Source organism: Canis lupus, chromosome 34 (assembly GCF_011100685.1).
Source record: "Canis lupus familiaris isolate Mischka breed German Shepherd chromosome 34, alternate assembly UU_Cfam_GSD_1.0, whole genome shotgun sequence".
NCBI lineage: Eukaryota > Metazoa > Chordata > Mammalia > Carnivora > Canidae > Canis > Canis lupus.
The window spans coordinates 17862203-17881141 of NC_049255.1; the positions used below are offsets into that span (position 1 = coordinate 17862203).

Sequence of the window (18939 nt, forward strand, 5' to 3'; positions counted from 1 at the left end):
TGCGCCACCCAGGGATCCCTAGTTGTGATTTTTAACTTACTTATTTTCTCAACTTTTAGACATACTGTTACTTTCATTTAGGTTATCATAGTGTGCTTATTTTTTTTATTCAAGGATATACTTTCATAATCTTCACATTTATGTTTTCATGACCAGGAAGATACCTTATCATGTATATTTGTCATGTAATTAAGATGTCCTTTGGCTTAGATCAGTTTAGGATGTATTACGATGCATTGAGCAGTTTGACTTAGAATAGAATTGCTGGTATAGGAACTTTTTTTGTGTATCAGTTCCTTTTTTTTTTTAACTTGGAGAAATATTTCATCAGTATTAAAAATTCAAAATATTATCAAGTTAGTACAGGGATTTGGGCATTCTTTTTCTTTTCCTGTGGAATTAGCTCCTTGGACTTAGTGGCTTAGTGACTGTTGAATGTTTGATTGACTCTTTAATGTGGGCCCTTGAAAATACTTTAGTAGATACCTCTAACTGTAGTATGAAATATTTTTACTTAGAAGTAAAATGAGATGTGGGACTGGGACAAATATGTCTTCTAAACAAGGCTGTTAAAGATGATCATTTTAATTATGGTTTCTTTACTTTCCAGTCTGTTTATGTGATGATGCTGAGAAGCTGGAGAGAGGTGAGTTCAAAGTAGTTTTATATATTAGAGCTGTTGAATTGATAGCATCTTAACATTTCTGTTTTGACTTTGCAGGAAAAGATTATTTGGATTTTTGCTTTTTAATTTCAGAAGTATACATCAGAATCACTGTAACCATTAGGTACTTGATTTGATAAAACTAACTATAAATTAGGATTACGTTTAGCTACATATTATCAGAAAATTTAATGGTGGCTTCAGTAAGATTTCTCTCTTATGTAAAAACAGTTTGGAGGTAGGGAGTCTGTGGCTAATGTGGCAGCTCTATGGTCTTTAGTGTACTATCTATACTAGTTTCACCATCCTTGTGTGTGAATTCTTGTCTCTAGGTCATTTTATGTTCCAGTATGGCTGCTGGAGCTCTGGCTATTAAGTGCACATTCCAGGCAGGAGGAAAGGGAAGAGAAGGGCTGGTTCCTGCCATTCATTCATTCATTCATTCATTTATATATTCATATATATATATATGTGTGTGTGTGTGTATTTAGGCCCCTGCCTTTTAAAAATCACATTAGAATGGCCAAACAACATTTCCACTTATCTATAATTGGCCAGACCTTAGTCACATCGCCCCAGATGGCTACAAGGGAGTCTTAGAAAAGTCCTTTAGCTGGTATATTGCTGTCTCAGGTAAACTTGGAATTTGTTACTGAAGAGGAGGGAGTGAATGGGTGTTGTGTTAAATAACTGCTCTTTTTTTTTTTTTTAAAGATTTATTTATTTATTTATTTATTTATTTATTTATTTATTTATTTATTTATTTATTTATTTATGATAGACATAGAGAAAGAGAGAGAGGCAGAGACACAGGAGGAGGGAGAAGCAGGCTCCATGCCGGGAGCCCGACGTAGGACTCGATCCCGGGACTCCAGGATCGCGCCCTGGGCCAAAGGCAGGCGCTAAACCGCTGAGCCACCCAGGGATCCCCTAACTGGCCATTTTTGTTATAGTGACATTCCAGCCTTTTCCTCTTTTCATATTTAGGCCTTGTGGCTGCTTATATTAGCTTATACAGTCACAGTACAGTCCAGTGCTTTAAGAAATTACTTTTCTTGGAAATAGGATAGTCACAGAGGCACCTGGATGGCTCATTCGGTTGACCGTCTGACTCTGGGCTTTGGCTGAGGTCATGATCTCAGGTTTCTGGGATCCAGCTTAGTGGAAGATCTGCTTGGAATTCTCTGTCTCCCCTCTCCACTCTGCTTGTGGGGGGCTCTCTCTCTCAAAAATAAAATCTTAGAAAAAAATAAGATAGTCACATGGTTATTGGAATAATTTCAGCTGTTAAGCAACAACTTCCGAAAAGATATTAGGTAGAATAGGAATTCCAGCTCTTAGTTGGTCAAACAAAGGGGTCTAGCTTTTCTCATTTGTGCATTTTAGAGAGTGGATCATCTCCTGAAACAAGATTGTCTTACAGAAGCCTTGGCTCTTGCATGGTCTTTCCATGAAGGAAAAGCAAAAGCAGTAGTGGGTAAGTTAACAGAATACCTGTGTAGTAGACATTATTTTTCTGGAGTAGAGAGAATGAATAATACTAATCACTCATAGAACACTTTTTAGCCTAGTGTTCAAATATATTATGAATAAGATGTTATTAAATTGTACGACTTCCAGTGAAAAAGGTTAATGACAAATACAAAGTTTTAATGCTGCTTTTTAAATTCTTTCATAAGGCAAATTTACTGTTGGAATAAAAGGGAAGTACATTGATAGGTTATCTGGTCCAGTAGATGTAAGATGCTCTTATTGTGGCATATTAGTCAACATTTTGATATCTAAACATTGTTATAATTATGTCTATTGCTAGCACAGTGTAAATAAAATACCATAATAGTTTCAGTCCTGAAGATGTGGGCTTTGTTTTTATGCTGGATTTTGCTTCTCTGCAGGATTATCAGGGGATGCCAGTAAGCGAAAGGCTGTTGTTGCAGATCGGGTGAGTATTTTAATAGAGGCTTTAAAAGGGTACAATACAGTTTTCCTTATGTTATAAGCTAATAATTTGGGGGTATGATTAGGTAAACGACTATAGTCAAGGAGAGAGTGTATATATACACACTGTTTTGTTATATATATATGATTACGATTCCCTGGTGTCAATCTTGAATGCTTTTAAACTTTCTTCTTATCACCTTTCCTTTTTTTCCCTTGCTCTCCTATGAAGATGATAAAATTGTAAAATAGCCAAAGACTGCAAAAGGAGGAGGGAGAAACCCAGGGATCTGGATTGTTTCTGAGCCTAATTATAGCCCATAGAAAGTTGACATGTGTTAGTTTTCACAAACAGGTAATTAGGAGAAATAGAAATACTACATGTGTAAGTGTTTGCATTGTCTGAGGTAACAGAGAGGGCTGATGTTTTATTATTATTGTTATTAATTAGCATTCATATAATTAATTAATGTTGGCTTTGCTTTCCCAATCTAGACTTGGTTGAATCTATTTACTATACAGTCATTCCTCTTTTTATTGTGCAAATGCACTGGTAAAAATTATATTTCAAATTAGTGTAAGCATATGGGAAACATGAATAGAAATTGGTCACTCTTCAGACATGAATAATTTTCTCAGTATTTGCTAAAATAGTTTAGAGATATGTGTTCTATCTGTGTTCTTGAGGGAAAGACCTACAGCAGAGCATTTCTGAAGAGCTTAACTTCAATTTTTCATTTCCTGAGCAATAGAGGTACCACTGAGGTCTAGACCTGGAGGTTACCAAAATAGTAGTAGCCCTGAGGCTGAAGGAAATTATTGTGGGATTAAAAAAAAATGGGAAATAAAGCCACTAATGTTTTAAATAATATTTTTAATAAAACTTGATTCTGTATTATTTAGGCAGATCCACATATATCGAGTATTGAAAAATATTAGAGACATGTTTTGATTTTCTATACAAGGCTATTTTCCTTACAGATGGTAGAAATCCTGTTCCACTATGCAGATCGAGCTCTGAAAAAGTGTCCAGACCAGGGAAAAATCCAAGTGATGGAGCAGCATTTTCAGGTATACCTTTGCACGGGCTTCTAATAGACGTTGTTATGAATAGGTTTAATACTGCTCCTTTATATTACTTGAGAATGGGACTTTCATGTTTTGGTTAAACATTTTTTAGCATTCACAGTTTTATTTCAGGGCTTTTGGAGCATTCTAAATGAAGAAATTTTGAACTAACAGGTCATACCAGAGTAGATACCTAAAATGTGGAGTGTTGATGCTTAGCTACTTAGTGGTGTATGGAAGGAAAAGATGTATATGTGAGAGTACATACCTGTGAATTGACACCTTACAGTGGCTGACACCTTGTTGATAAGTAATATATATGTTAATTAGACTAGTCGGAGAAGAGCTGTACTACCAAGGTTTGCATTTAGTTCTAGGAGCACCTGTGATTCAGCAACAGCTTGGTTACCCCCGACAAAAAAAAATCTCTGAAATATGTTAATGAAAGATCTTTAGTTTCTCTTAGAACTCAATGAAAATGGAAGTCAAGAAACAATTTGAAAACCTGTACAGTTTTTATTATGTGAGTTGTATGTTTGTAGTCATCTCCATTTATATTTATTGCAAATCTCTGTTTGTCCTTCTCCATTTTTGGAGTTCCATCACATCTCCTGTCCCTACTTTCACGTTTAACAAAAAATCGGAGGGTCAACGAACATTATCTAAAAAAGGCCAGATGGGAAAATTTAGGCTTTGCGAGGAGGCCATATGGTCTCTGTCACATATTTCTCTTTGTTTTCTTTCTTTTTTTTTAAACAGCCCTTAAAAAATTTAAAAGCCTTTCTTAGCTGTGAGCCATACGGAAACAGGCTGCGGGCAGGACTCAGTCTATATAGCAAAGTATGCAACCCCTGGCACTGGGTGTATCGTATGTCAAATAGACATGGTCCTTACTATCTTAAAGTTTGCAATCCAGTTGAAAGAATTTTTCTTGTGTACATTAATGGAAATACTTAGAAGAAGTCTAGGGGTTTTGAAGTTCTGAAGAGCAGGCACAGCTTGTATATTTCCATATGTCCAATTGATGCTAGTAACTTCGGAAGACAAGGATAGATAGTGCAGTTGGAGGGTATGAGCGGAGGATTTGGTTTCCTGAGCTATGCTCTTTAATGTCACAGTAGTGGGCTTCTGGCAGAGTAACTTTTATTACTGGTTGGTTGTATGCTCGTTAAATTTATCACTAAAGTAAAGGAATAAGCCCTGATGAAATTATGAAATTATTAGGAGGAAGGCATATGGCAGAAAGAAAGCCTTGGGAACAGTACTGTTTGGCAACAGTACCTTGTATATACTTAAGTTTGTATACCATTGCAGTGTACATAGAATACAATATTTTAATAAGGGGTGTCTGTTACCAAGAAGTGATGGGATGGTATTTTTGAAAGAACTCTGACCATTGGAAGGTACACTTTTGAAAAGAAATATCTAATAAGGAATGCTCAGAGGGGCTAATGAGGGGTGTGTGTATGTATGATACAGAAACCACTGTGCTTGGGGAAAGGGTATGGCAGAGAGCCATAAAAGAAGAAAGGAAAAAAGGTGATGCTCTGGCGGAGAAATACAAAAGAATCTTGGCATGACAGGGACTATAGATGATTGTTTCTAATACAGATTATAAAATTTACAAAGAAACAAACTGTAATGTTCTGTATCTAGATATATGTTGGAAGCTTCATTCTGCCAAAAGAGTATCGGCTACCATTTTTTTTTTATTAATGATTTAGTCTCCTAGAAGGTAAAGGAAACAATGGTGGGAACCATTATTCTGGATTTACTTTTTTACCAATGATTGGGGAAATAGAATGGATAAACTCTTGAGGGGGAAAAATACCACTTTATTTTAAAGATTGTAATAATGTTGAGAAATAAGCTCAGCTTGAATCCTATATTTTAGAAAGCATATGTTTCAGAAGAAAAAATATGGGCACAATCTCATGGTTATAGGCTTCAAAAAACAAATGGGTTCACAAAGAACAGGAAATTCTTAAATTTTGACATAATAACTACAAAAATTCAAAGAGAAAGGAAATGAGGAGGAATGTTGAGAGAAGTATCTGTCTACAAAGCACAGACCAGCTATGAAAGGTAGAGGGAGACCAATAATCAAAGATATATGTCAAAGGCACCATGAGCCTTATAAGATTGTTGGAAAAGAGAATAGTCCTCAGATGGTGCCTACCAAAATGCTAAGAGCTACCCCAAAAGGGATTTTGACCAAGAGTCACCGAGTGTCTACTACATGCCAAGTACTAGGTAAAGTTTTCTTTTTATTTATTTTATTTATTCATTTATTCTCTCTCTCTCTCTCTCACACACACACACACACACACACACACACACACAGCAAGAGAGAGAGGGGCAGAGACACAGGCAGAGGGAGAAGCAGGCTCCGTGCAGGGAGCCCAACGTGGGACTTGATCGCAGGACTCCGGGGTCACACCCTGAGCCAAAGGCAGACGCCCAACCGCCGAGCCACCCAGGCGTCCCAGTTTTTTTTTTTTTTTTTAATACAATTTTTATTTAATTCTCACAACAACCTCATGTGTCAACAAAGAGATTCTGTTTTTAATCCCCGTTGTGTGGATTAAGAAAGTTGAACTGAGAGAAGTTAGGTGATTTTCCAAGGTAGCATTGCTGGTAAGTGGTGGGGCCAGTACTCCAGTCCAGGCTTTTCTGGTTTCAAAGCCTAGTTCTTAACTAACTGTTGTTCTGTATGATTATTTTCAGAGCAAGTGAAGGAAAGGATCAGTGAGAAAGGGTAACTGATGTTAATAGGTGATCAAGAATGAAGATTGCAGCAAGCATCTAACCCATCTAATACTTACTGTGGTAGGCACTGTTAATGCTTTACACCTACTACTTCATGTAATTCTCTCATAATTCTGTAAGGTGGGTACCGTTGTTATTCACACTTATAGATGAGACTGAAGCACAGAGAGGTTAGGTAGCCTGTTCTAGGTCACACAGTTCATAAATGATAGAGCTAGGATTAGAATCCAGTAAGTTAGGCTTTAGAGTCCACATCTGGGTTGCTATACTCTACTAAAGAACAACATTTCTGGGATGCCTTGGTGGCTCAGTGGTTGAGCGTCTGCCTTTGGCTCGGGGCGTGATCCCAGAGTCCTGGGATCGAGTCCCACATCGGGCTCGCCACAGGGAGCCTGCTTTTCCTTCCTCTACCTATGTCTCTGCCTCTCTGTGTGTTTCTCATGAATAAATAAAATCTTAAAAAACAAAAAGAACAGCACTTCTTATTTTACTTCTGTTTTCATGAGCAAAGAGGATAGTCTTTAAAGTGGGAAACTCTAGTTAAAAATATATTAAAGAAAAAAACCAAACAAATGTGACGTATAGTTAGCTGCATAATGATTGTGTAAATCTCAAAACCTAGTGGAATTATAACCCAGGTACTGTTTGAACAATCTGTGTCACTGTTCACATTTTTTAAGTAACTTTGGATCCATTTTCAAATAAAGTATGTTCAATTAAACATAGAGGAGAGGAGACACAATGTATTTCATTCAGGAGTACAGTTTTCTTCTGGAAAAGGTGATCTTTAGCCCATTAGGGTGAATGAAATACATGTATTTCCATATGTCCATTTTAAGTGTTTAATCTTAGATAGTTGATCATGAAATCATTAAATTGACTTTTTTTTTTTAAAGGAAGAGTGGATTTAGGAAAGTATCCACTGATAATTGCATTGTGGTTTTCATAAACCATGAGTACTCTTGAAAATGACCATGTTAAACTCATAAGTTACCTTTTTGAAAGGAATAGGTCAATATATTCATGTAGTGCCTATTACATCATACCTTGATTTCATTAAAGCATTTGTTTAAATTTTCCATTACCCTAATGGCTGAAATAGATTGAGTAGTAAATAGATTGGTAAATGGCAAATCAATTTGCAGCCAGATAAGCATCCCTACCCAAAAGAGTTAGGTGGATTAGTATTAATTGCATTTTAGGGCTCTTTCATGTTTTTTTAAAAAAGATTTTATTTATTCATTTGAGAGAGAGACAGCGGAGGGAGAAGGGGGAAGCAAACTCTCCCCACTGAATTGGGAGCCTGATGTGGGGCTCAATCCCAGGATCTGGAAATCATGACCTGAAACCAAATCAGATGCTTAACCATCCAAGCCATCCAGATGCCCCCATATCCCAGTTTTTATAATTGATTTGGATAAAGAAATGAAATTTAGGTGGTACCAAGAATCAAAGTTCAAAATGATCTTGACAAAATGTGGTCAAAGTTGTTATGAGATGAAATTTAACAAGGATGAACATCAAGACTACATTAGACTCAAATAATTAAATTACATGACTATTGGATTGGGAAGATCTTTCTGGACCCAATTTCAATTGACTACAAACTTAGTATGAGTTAAGAGTTTGTGAAGGCCCAGATAAAGGTAAATAATAGTACCATGGGTACCTGTTGGAGATAAAAGCTCTGAGATACTTTATGGACTATTGACAGATTTAACTATATCCCACAACAGGATGGTAGGAGATTTAAAGAACAGCATTTGAAAAAAACTATATTGGGTTTGTTGAATCTGATGACTAAGTAAGTAGAGACAGGCTTGCCTTCAGACAATGAAGACCTCCAATATGGGGATTTACCGTTTTGCAGTAGAGGGAAGACTAGTATCAGTGGGTAGAAATTAGGAGGAGATGTATTTCAGTTTGAAATTACCAAGGGAAATGTAAAAGATCTTGGATTTATGTGCCTCCTACTGTTGAATGTTTTAAAGTAGAGGAAGACCAGCTGACCAGAGACTTTCTTTGTCGGGTGGGAAGATCTTATATCCTGTATCCGTGTGAAGAACTGCACATTATGTTAGGAAACATAACCTAATCCAGTTAGTTGAAATTTCTATCTAGTAAGATTAGTTTCTATTTCAGTCAAAATACTAAGAATATATATTTTACCAGCAGGTGGCACTCAATTTTCATCTTTACGTTTGATGAGGAGCCTCACCTTTTCCTTTGAGTCAGGATGCCATTCAGTGTTTTTGTTTTGTTTTTCCCAAAGATCAGTCAATATTTTGTCCTTTCTTAACTGTAGAAAGTAACTTTGGGATCTTATAATATTTTTGATAGGCTGTGACTTATTTTTCTGAGAAAAGATTTGAACCTATATTTGTGTAATAACTACATCTCTCATTACATCTTGAGCTTCACCCTTTCTTCTGGTCAATTGATTTGCACCCCAAAACAAAGTCAAACAGCAAACAAATCCCTTCTTAACCCCATGCCATCCCCAATATCCTGCTACCCCTTTTTTGCATATTCTTTACAGAGCCAAACATTTTATAAGTGTTGTCTCCATTACTCACTGCCCTCTCATTCCATCTTTAAATTCAGTGGACTTTTTATCCTTCTTCTTAGTGGTCCTCAATAGCATTCAACACAGTTAATAACTTCTTGGAAATGTCTATCCCTTTGACTTCTGTGCTATCCTCCATTACAGGTTTTTTTTTTTCTCTCGTGTGATTGCTTTTGTTCATTCTCTTCCTCCTCTTCTATTTAACCAATAAACATTAGAATTTTTCACAATACTCTTTTATTTCTGAATCAGTGTTTCTCAAAATGTTGTCTGGACCTTATTTCAAAATCACTTGAGAGGATTGGTTAAAATGCTTTTTCTTGAATTATTTGCCAGGTCTGCCAGATCAAGCTTTTTGGGATTGGTGACCACGATTTGTAATCTGCCCCTGAGGTGACTCTTAAGCAGGTTAAAGTTTAAGAATCATTACTTTTTCACCCCGTAGGTGATATAGCCAGACTATTTTATCAGTATCTCCAACCTAGATTGTTTTCTGAGATCCACATAGTCAGTTGCCTGTTTACGTTTCCACTTGGATGTTTTATTTTTTTTTAATTTTTTAATTTTTTAATATTTATTTATTTATTTATTTATTTATTTATTTATTTTAAAGAATTATTTATTCATTTATTCATGAGAGACACACAGAGAGAGAGGCAGAGACACAGGCAGAGGGAGAAGCAGGCTCCATGCAGGGAGCCCGACATGGGATTTGATCCTGGGTCTTCAGGATCATGCCCTGGACCGAAGGCAGGCACTAAACCGCTGAGCCACCCAGGGATCCCCAATTTTTATTTATTTATGATAGTCACACAGAGAGAGAGAGACAGAGACACAGGCAGAGGGAGAAGCAGGCTCCATGCACCGGGAGCCCGATGTGGGATTCGATCCCGGGTCTCCAGGATCGCGCCCTGGGCCAAAGGCAGGCGCCAAACCGCTGCGCCACCCAGGGATCCCTACTTGGATGTTTTATAAGTACCTCGAGGTCATGAACATCCTTCACAAAGTCTTTGCTAATGATCCCTATTTAAGTGAATGGATCCACCATACACCTAAAACAAGTTGAGTGATTCTTGTCTTTCACTCATTCCTATTGATTTAGCCACTTGACTGTTTTCTGTAATCTCTTTACATCATTACGTCCATTCTGCCACTATCCTGGTGCATGTCAATATCATCTTCTCTTGGTATATTACCTTAGCCACTTCATGTATATATTCTTACTACACTTCATTCTAGAGAGAAATATATATCAAGTGTAGACATGAGACTCTTTGGGTTTTAAGATATTTTAAAGACTTTATTTTTATTTTTTATTTTTTTAATTTTTATTTATTTATGATAGTCACAGAGAGAGAGAGAGGCAGATTCACAGGCAGAGGGAGAAGCAGGCTCCATGCACCGGGAGCCCGATGTGGGATTCGATCCCGGGTCTCCAGGATCGCGCCCTGGGCCAAAGGCAGGCGCTAAACCGCTGCGCCACCCAGGGATCCCTATTTTAAAGACTTTAAAGACTGGTGTCCTGGAGTAAAGACTAAATTCCCTAGCAGTTTCTAAGGGTCTGCATTATATATCTCCACCTGTGTCCCCTAATTCTCTTTATCCCTACTGTACTAGAGTTTTCAGTTTCTTGACATCCCTATTCTCTCTTAACTTAGAGCCTTTTCCTGTGATGTTCTCTTCACATAATTCTTTCCTGTTTCTTTTTAGCTTAACCAGCTCCTGTTTAATTTCAGGTCTGAACTTAAACGTCACTTCCTCATCAGATTAAATCAGGTACAGTTCTTTGTAAGATACCATGCACTTAAATTACTTACTCAGTATCAGTCTTTCCCAGCTAGACATTATAAGTCTAGGGACTGATTTTTCCCAGCATCTACTTTAGTACCTTTGATTTGAGAAATATATGTTGATTGAATTTTTTTTAAAAACCTGTATTTATGTTGTATATAGTGTTTGTCTTGGGCATGTGTATGTGTTTGTTTTTTACATAGGCTCTACTCCCAACATGGGGTTCAGACTTGTGACCTGGAGATCAAGAGTCATATGCTCTATTGGCTGAGCCAGCCAGGTGCCCCTAGGGCATATGTTTGAAATCTAACTCTGGGAGGGTTGAATTGTGAATAGGACTTAGCATACACAACACAGATGTCTATAATCATGGCTAATATTATTGTGTGCTGTGTGCCTGGCAAGTATCTCATTTAATCTTCATAACATACTTGAGGAGTAATTATATCTCCGTTTTATTTCTTTTTTTTTTTAATTTTTATCTATTTATGATAGTCACACAGAGAGAGAGAGAGAGGCAGAGACACAGGCAGAGGGAGAAGCAGGCTCCATGCACCGGGAGCCCGACGCGGGATTCGATCCCGGGTCTCCAGGATCGCGCCCCGGGCCAAAGGCAGGCGCCAAACCGCTGTGCCACCCAGGGATCCCATATCTCCATTTTATAGATGTTTATAGGTATAAACAGACACACAAGAGAGTTGAATAACTTGCCTAATATCATACAACCAGTAAACAGTAGACTCATGATAGGCATCCAGGCTGTCTGGCTCAGGGAGCCTCACCCTATACTCTGTTAGGTTTCATGCACATTTTATTGTTTTTTGTTTTATAAAGATTTTATTTATTTGTTCATGAGAGACACCGAGAGAGGCAGAGACACAGGCAGAGGGAGAAGCAGGCTCCATGCAGGGAGCCCAACATGGGACTCGATCCCGAGTCTCCAGGATCACACCCTGAACTGAAGGCGGTGCTAAACTGAGCCACCCGGGCTGCCCTATTGTTTGATAGTCTCAGACCAATGTTGTTAAGTAACTCACTTTGAAAAAGGGAGGACTAAGTAATGCATCAATTTTAGGAAGATACTGAAATGTATAAAAAAGTAAAAATACAAAATGAATTCATCTTAGTATAGTCATGGTAATCATATTGAATGATTGTATACCATTTTATTCATCTTATTGGTCCTTCATGACATTCAACTTAATTAACTTAACATTCAAGTTAATGACTTGTAAAACTGTCCCTTTGGCTTCTCTGGTATCAGAATTCTCTACTTTTAAACTCAGAAGCTGGTCCGTTACCTGTGGAAGCAGTTTCATGTATTTTGGGATATTTTATCTTGCCGTACTCATGTTTGTTTATGAAACGAGGCAGAGGTATAAACAAACACGAGGCATTTTAATTATATGAAGCAAGCTAATAGGATTTGAAAAATAATGGAATTTTAAAATATCTTAAAACTAAAGTCTTACATTAATTGTTCTCAAGCTCATCTTCCTGCTTAATTTTCCCTTCTATGAGAACGTCATAGCAGCTGTTGGCATATGTTTTTATATTAGGAGTTCATGCCAGAGTGGACAGAGACTAAAAGCTGAACACAGAGTTAAGCAATAGGAGCCTTCTTTGTCTAACTCATGCTTCTATGAGGTGATTTGAGGAAGGGAAAACAGTGTTGGTGTCTAGCACAACACCTTATTTCTGAGGTTTGATTAAAATGTTGGTCCTGGGAAGTTAGGTCTTTCTTAGATTGTTTTGTTATCATGCCTGGATAAAAAGAAGGGAAAGTACCCATATACACATACACGTACAAAGAGATACTTCTATCTATGTAGCTGCTCATGGGTTAGTATACTAATACTGGAATACGGCTGACTAGCTCTGATAGCCCATGGAGATAGATCTATTGATCTATCTATGTGTGTGTTTAGGAATGCTTATCTCCTCTGGTATATACACACACACACACACACACACACACACACACACATATATATTCTGGGCTTTGTTATAATTTTGAATCATTTTCAAGGAATGCAGTTTTCATTGCCTGATTGACTTCTAGAATATACACTATGAGAATAAATGCCATTGCTCCAAAAAGCAAAGGTATCTGTATTTGTGACCTCATTCCTTTTGCATCATCCCTGTGAAAGAGGGAAAGCCAGAGATGATATCTTCAGTTGGTAGATGGTAACATAATCACAATGCAAAAAAATGACCTGTTCACTCATTCAAACAATTGACAGGCTTAAATTTAGGTTTTTTTTTCAGTTAAATTTACATATCTATTGCCTTCCTTAATCTTAAATATATATATACATATCTAACAAGAGAAGCAGTTTGTTGTGGCTGGTTTATAGCACGGTGCATTGAAGAAGAGATTAGAGAAATATCTACTCTTTCTTTCTTTTTTTTTTTTTTTTTTTAATTTATTTTGGAGACCATAATATCAGTCATTTTTCAGAGGCATTCTGCAAGGCTTTGAGACTGAGAAGAATATTCTTTTTTTTTTTTTTTTTTTAAGATTTTATTTATTTCTTCATGAGAGACACACAGAGAAGCAGAGACATAGGCAGAGGGAGAAGCAGGCTCCATGCAGGGAGCCCGACCTGGGACTCGATCCCGGGTCTCCAGGATCACGCCCTAGGCTGAAGGTGGCACTAAACCGCTGAGCCACCCGGGCTGCCCAAGAGGAATATTCCTAAAATAGGTATTGTTCACTGTGTTTGTGTTGAAAGACTTTAGGCAGAGAGCCACAAGCGGTGCCCAGCACAGGCTGAACTTAAGGGTCAGAAGTTTGCATGTAGGCCCTTCCAGTATTCCAGGGAGAGGCATGTATAGACCAGGTCTGACTGGATAGACTGAGGTTTTGCTTCAAGAGAAGGACCTGTTGGGATGCTTGGATGGCTCAGTGGTTGAATGTCTGCTCAAGGGCGTGATCCCGGGGTCCTGAGATCAAGTCCTGCATCCGACTCCCCACAGGTAGCCAGCTTCTCCCTCTGCCTATGTCTCTGCTTCTTTCTCTGTGTCTCTCATGAATAGATAAATAAAGTCTTTAAAAGAGAGAGAGAGAGACCTGTTTTTCCCTATTCTTTCTTTTAGGGCTTTTGTGAATGCAACTTTCCAGATGGGCTAAGTGGGGTGACCATCTGAGCTTGGGCACCAGCTGCTCCAGGTGGTGAAATGGAGCTGAAATGACATTTAGCCCTGAAATGTCAGCTGCTAGCTCTCACTACAGATTCTGTGCAAGATTGGGTCTGTGCTTAGTCCTTGCTCTTGGGAAATGGAGAGTTACTGATCCCACCTTGCTTATTTTCAGGCATCTAGAGATTGCCACCAGGGGTAATCCTCTGGACAGTCTAGCTTGTCTCTTCATAATTAGATACTAGAAAGGAAGATTTAATATAATGTAAATAGGTTTGGCTTTAACTAATATTTCAATCTTGTTTATAGTTCTAAATGTTCAAAATTAATAAGGACTTGGTTTCTTTAAGAAGCCAGTGAAGGCATTAATTTGAATGGATTAGCTCTATTTAAATGAGTTGAGAACTGTTGGGGGCAGGCATGAGAACTATGTGTATCCTATTTCTTTTTTTAAAATTGATTTTGACTTGGGATAATTATAGATTTACATTCAGTTGTAAGAAATAATATAGAGAGATTCCAAATACCTTTAAGGTGGTTTCCCCCAATGGGAATGTCTTGTAAAACTATAGTACAACTGTGTAACCAGGATATTGACCAATATAGTAAAAATACAGAACATTTCCATCACCATAGGGATTTCTCATTTTGCCCATCTATAGCCACACCTTCTTTTCTCCTACTTTCATCCCTTTCATAGGCTCTGGCAACCATTAATTATTCCTATTTCCATAATTTTGTCATTTTAAGAATGTTATATAAATGGAATTATGTAGTATGTAGGCTTTGGGGATTGGCTTTTTAAAAAATTCAGCATAATTCTCTGGTGATTCATCTAGGTTGTTGCATCTGTCAATAGTTTGCTGCTTTTTATTTCTGAGTTGTATTTCCTTCCTACTCTTTATACAGAACTGCATTACACAGTATTGTAAGTTTTGCTTCAATCATAAAACATAAGGCTCAAGACAAAGAATATCTATTACGTTTACTCTTGTTTTTGCTTATCGTGTTCTTTCTTCCTTCCTGATGTTCCAGAGTGTCCATTCTTTTATTGTTTCCTTTCTGTTTAGAAAACTTTAACTAGCCATTCTTTGGGGGTAGGTTTGCTGACAGTAAAGTCTTTTCCTCTTAGAATGTCTTGATTACCCTTCATTCTTCAAGGATCGACCATTGGATTTAGGATTCTATGTTGACAGTTACTTACTTCCAGCATTTGAAAAAAATACTGTGCCACTTGCTCTGGCCTCCATGGTTTCTGATGAGAAATCCAGTCATTTAAATGGTTTTTCCTAAAAAAAATAAAAATAAAAAATAAAATAAATAAATAAATAAATAAATAAATAAATAATTTTTCCTTATAGCTAAAGTGTCCTCTCTTTCATGCCACTTTGAAGATTTCTGATTTTTTTTTTTTGTCTTTAGTTTTTGGAAGTTTGAAAAATATGTTTGGTATGAATTCCTTTAGATTGATTTTATTTGGATAAATGTGTATATTTGTGTCTATATCCCAGATTTGGGATATTTTTGGCCATTATGTCTTCAAGTACTTTTTCAGTTTTACTCTCTCTCTTTTCTTCTTCTGAGACTTTGATGACACATTAGATCTTTTGTTCTAGTCCCAGAGGTTCCTGTCAGTTCATTTTATTTTTTTTTTTCAGCCTGTTTCCTCCTTCAGATTGGACATTTCTGTTGTTTTCACTCATTTTTCCACTGAACCATATATAATGCTCTTGAATCCTTTGAATTTTTAAAAAATTCATTTATTCAGTTTTTGTGTTCTAAAATTTCCATTTGGTTCTTCTTTGTATCTTCTGTTTTTTAAATGACATTTTCTATATTTTTATTGTTTTAAGATTGTAATCATAATTATTAAAGCAGTTTTACCATGACTGCTTTAAAAATCTTTGTCAGATCATCTGACATCTCTGTATTTTAGTGTTGGCATCCATTGATCATCACTTTTTAAATCAGTTTGAGATCTTTTTGGTTCTTTTATGATTTGTGATTTCCTTTTGAAACCTAGACATTGTGGGTGTTATATTGTGAGACTCCAGATCTTATTTAAATTTTTTGTTTTAGCTGTTTCCTTCTGATACTGTTCTGGCAAGGGAAGGGGTCCTACCTTCTTACTGTTAAGTGGAGGTAAAAGTACAGATTCTCTTCCACTGATACCTGATAGAGGGTGCTCATCTTCACTGCTGGACAGAGATGGGAGTTGTGCTTCCTACTAAGCCTTCTCTGATACTTCACTGGCTAGTTAGGGACAGGAATGCCTCATTACTGTTCCCTATGTGGCATCCATTGATGCATGGTGAGAGTAGTATCACTGACACTGGATTGGGCATTGGTGAAAGTTCTGATTCTCTTTTAAGTCTCTTTTGATACCACCCCACTGGGCCTTATTATGTGAATTCCACTAGCACTTTCCATGTGGGAGGAAGAGAGGTTTGTCACTGTCTTGTTGGGATTGCAACTCCTCTCCTTCTTAGTCTTCTTTGATACCATCCTGCTCAGTGGAGGGACAATTTGGGTACCTTGTTATGTGCTGTGGAGTATGGAAATCTACAAATTTATATTTATAAATATTTATCTCCCTCTCTTTCTTTGTTTATATAGAAGAACCGTATCACACAGTATTTTAATTTTTGCTTTAACCATAAAACATAAATGTGTGTGTGTAGATATATATATCTATCTACATATATAGTTAATTATATATAGTTAACTACTTAAAAAATCTTTGTACTAGACTATAAGATATGTCTGCTTTGTTAAATCTGTATCATTAATACCTAGCAGTGTCCCTGGTCTGTATTATCTACTATAGTAGATTTCTTTACAGTATCTACTTTATATAAATAGAGTTTATATAAATCAGCTTAGATGTATTTGTGTATATCCTTGTCTCTATGTTTGAGGTACTTATTTTTGTAGCACTGAGATCAACTATACATTGTTGTATTATCTGTGTCGATTCTTTTTTAAACAATTAATTTTTTTGTATTAATTAAACATTTATATGATTTAAAAACCAAAAAGTACAGGGATATCTGGGTGGCTCAGCAGTTGAGCATCTGCCTTTGGCCCAGGGTGTGATCCTAGGATTCTGGGATCGAGTTCCACATTGGGCTCCCTGTGAGGAGCCTGCTTCTCCCTCTGCCTATGTCTCTGCCTCTCTCTCTGTCTCTCATGAATAAATAATAAAAATTAAGTAAAGTAAAATAAAAATAATAAAACAGTACAAAAATGTATACAGTGAAAAGTTTGTCTCCACTCTGATGCCATCTGCCCAGTTCTCACCTGCCTCTCACTATTGTTAAGTTTTTATGTATACTTCCAGATTTTCCTTACGTAAACACGAGCAAATACACACAGATTTAACCACCCACCCATTCATATTTTTTTCCTTCTTTAACACAAATAATAGGAAACTGTATTTGTGATTTTTGTATTGTTTTCCCACTTAATATATCTTGCAGATCTTTTTATGTGGTTCATAGAGAATTCTTTTTTTTTTTTTTTTTTTTTTTTTGCTTTGGTAGTTGCATAGTATTTTTTTTTACACTATTGTACATAGTATTTTTTTCAGTTTCAGCTTGTTTTTTTCTAGTATATGGAAATGCAGATGATTTTAGTATATTGAACTATCCTGTGCCTTTCCTAAACTCTTTTGTTGGCTCTAATAATTCTTTGTATATTCCACCAGATTTTCTACATAGATAATCATGTTGTCTGCAAATAAAAACAATTATTTCTTCATTTCCAATCTGGATGTCTTATTTCTTTCTGGCCTTATGGCACTGGCTTTAGTGTGGCCTCCAATATGATGCTGAATAGAAATTCTGATTGTTGACATCCTTGTCTTGTTTCAGTTTTAGTGGGAAAGCATCAGTCTTTGATTTACAAGTTTGATGCTAGCTATAGCTTTGTGAAGATGCCCATTATCAGGTTAAGGAATTGCTATTCTTAATTTCCTAAGATTCTTTCATTTACAGGAATGAATGCTATTGACTTTTGTCAAATTGTTTTTCTGTATCTATAGAGGTGATCATATAGTTTTTCTTTTTTCATTTGTTAATATGGTAGATTATATTGATTTTTTTTTGAATGTTAAATCCATCTGGCACTTGGGATAAAGTCATGTGGTTATGATGTATCCTCTTCTTTTATAAGGACATCTATGTTCATGAGAAATGATGTTCTGTTGCTTTCTTATAATGTCTTTGTGTAGTTTTGGTCTTGGTGTAATCCTGGCCTCGTAGAATTATTTGTGAACTATTCCCTGCCTTTCAACTTTATGGAAGAGTTTGTGTAGAATTGGTATTGTTTCTGCCTTAAATATTTAATAGAATTCACCATGGAAAGTATCAAGGCTTTGACTTTTCTTTGTAGGAAGGTTTTTAACTACCAGTATAAATTTTTAGGAGGTTATGTATTTTTTTTTTAATTTTTATTTATTTATTCATGAGAGACACACGCAGAAAAAAGCAGAGGCACAGGCAGAGGGAGAAGCAGGCTCCATGCAGGGAGCCCGACACGGGACTCGATCCCGGAACCCCAGAATCACGCCCTGGGCCGAAGGCAGTGCCAAACCACTGAGCCACCCAGGGATCCCTATGTATTTCTTTTTGAATAGGGATCTTTATTTTCTATCTTTAAAGAAGTTTGGCCATTTCGTGTAAGTTGTTAGACATACTGGGAAAAAGTTGCTTGTGACATTTTAATTACCCTTTTTATGTCTAGAGAATCTATAGTGATGTCATCTTGTCATTATTTGGCTAATTTCTAAATTAATTCCATTGTGGTCAGAGAACATACTTTGTATGAGTTGAATTTTTTTAAATTTGAAACTTGTTTTATGGCCAACATACATCATCTATCTTAGTAAATGTTCTGTGTACTTGAGAAAAATGTATATTTTGATGCTGTTGGATGGAGTGTTCTAAAAATATCAATTTCCAGATTTATTTAAGGCTATCAATTCAATATGTATCACTTT

General features: G+C 36.6%; 1 protein-coding gene across 7 annotated transcripts in view; it reads left to right on the forward strand.

Annotated features, from left to right (window-relative positions):
• The window catches only part of VPS8 (VPS8 subunit of CORVET complex), a 257836-nt gene that overhangs the window by 59945 nt on the left and 178952 nt on the right, over positions 1-18939 (forward strand). For 6 of the 7 annotated variants that reach the window (XM_038583601.1, XM_038583603.1, XM_038583602.1 and 3 more), the window contains 4 exons: positions 611-646; positions 2051-2141; positions 2560-2606; positions 3584-3673. In XM_038583601.1, the coding sequence (XP_038439529.1) occupies positions 611-646; positions 2051-2141; positions 2560-2606; positions 3584-3673 (264 nt within the window). Of the gene's footprint in view, positions 1-610; positions 647-2050; positions 2142-2559; positions 2607-3583; positions 3674-6404; positions 6500-18939 lie in introns of those variants that run through there. The other variant, XM_038583607.1, reaches the window with a different exon arrangement.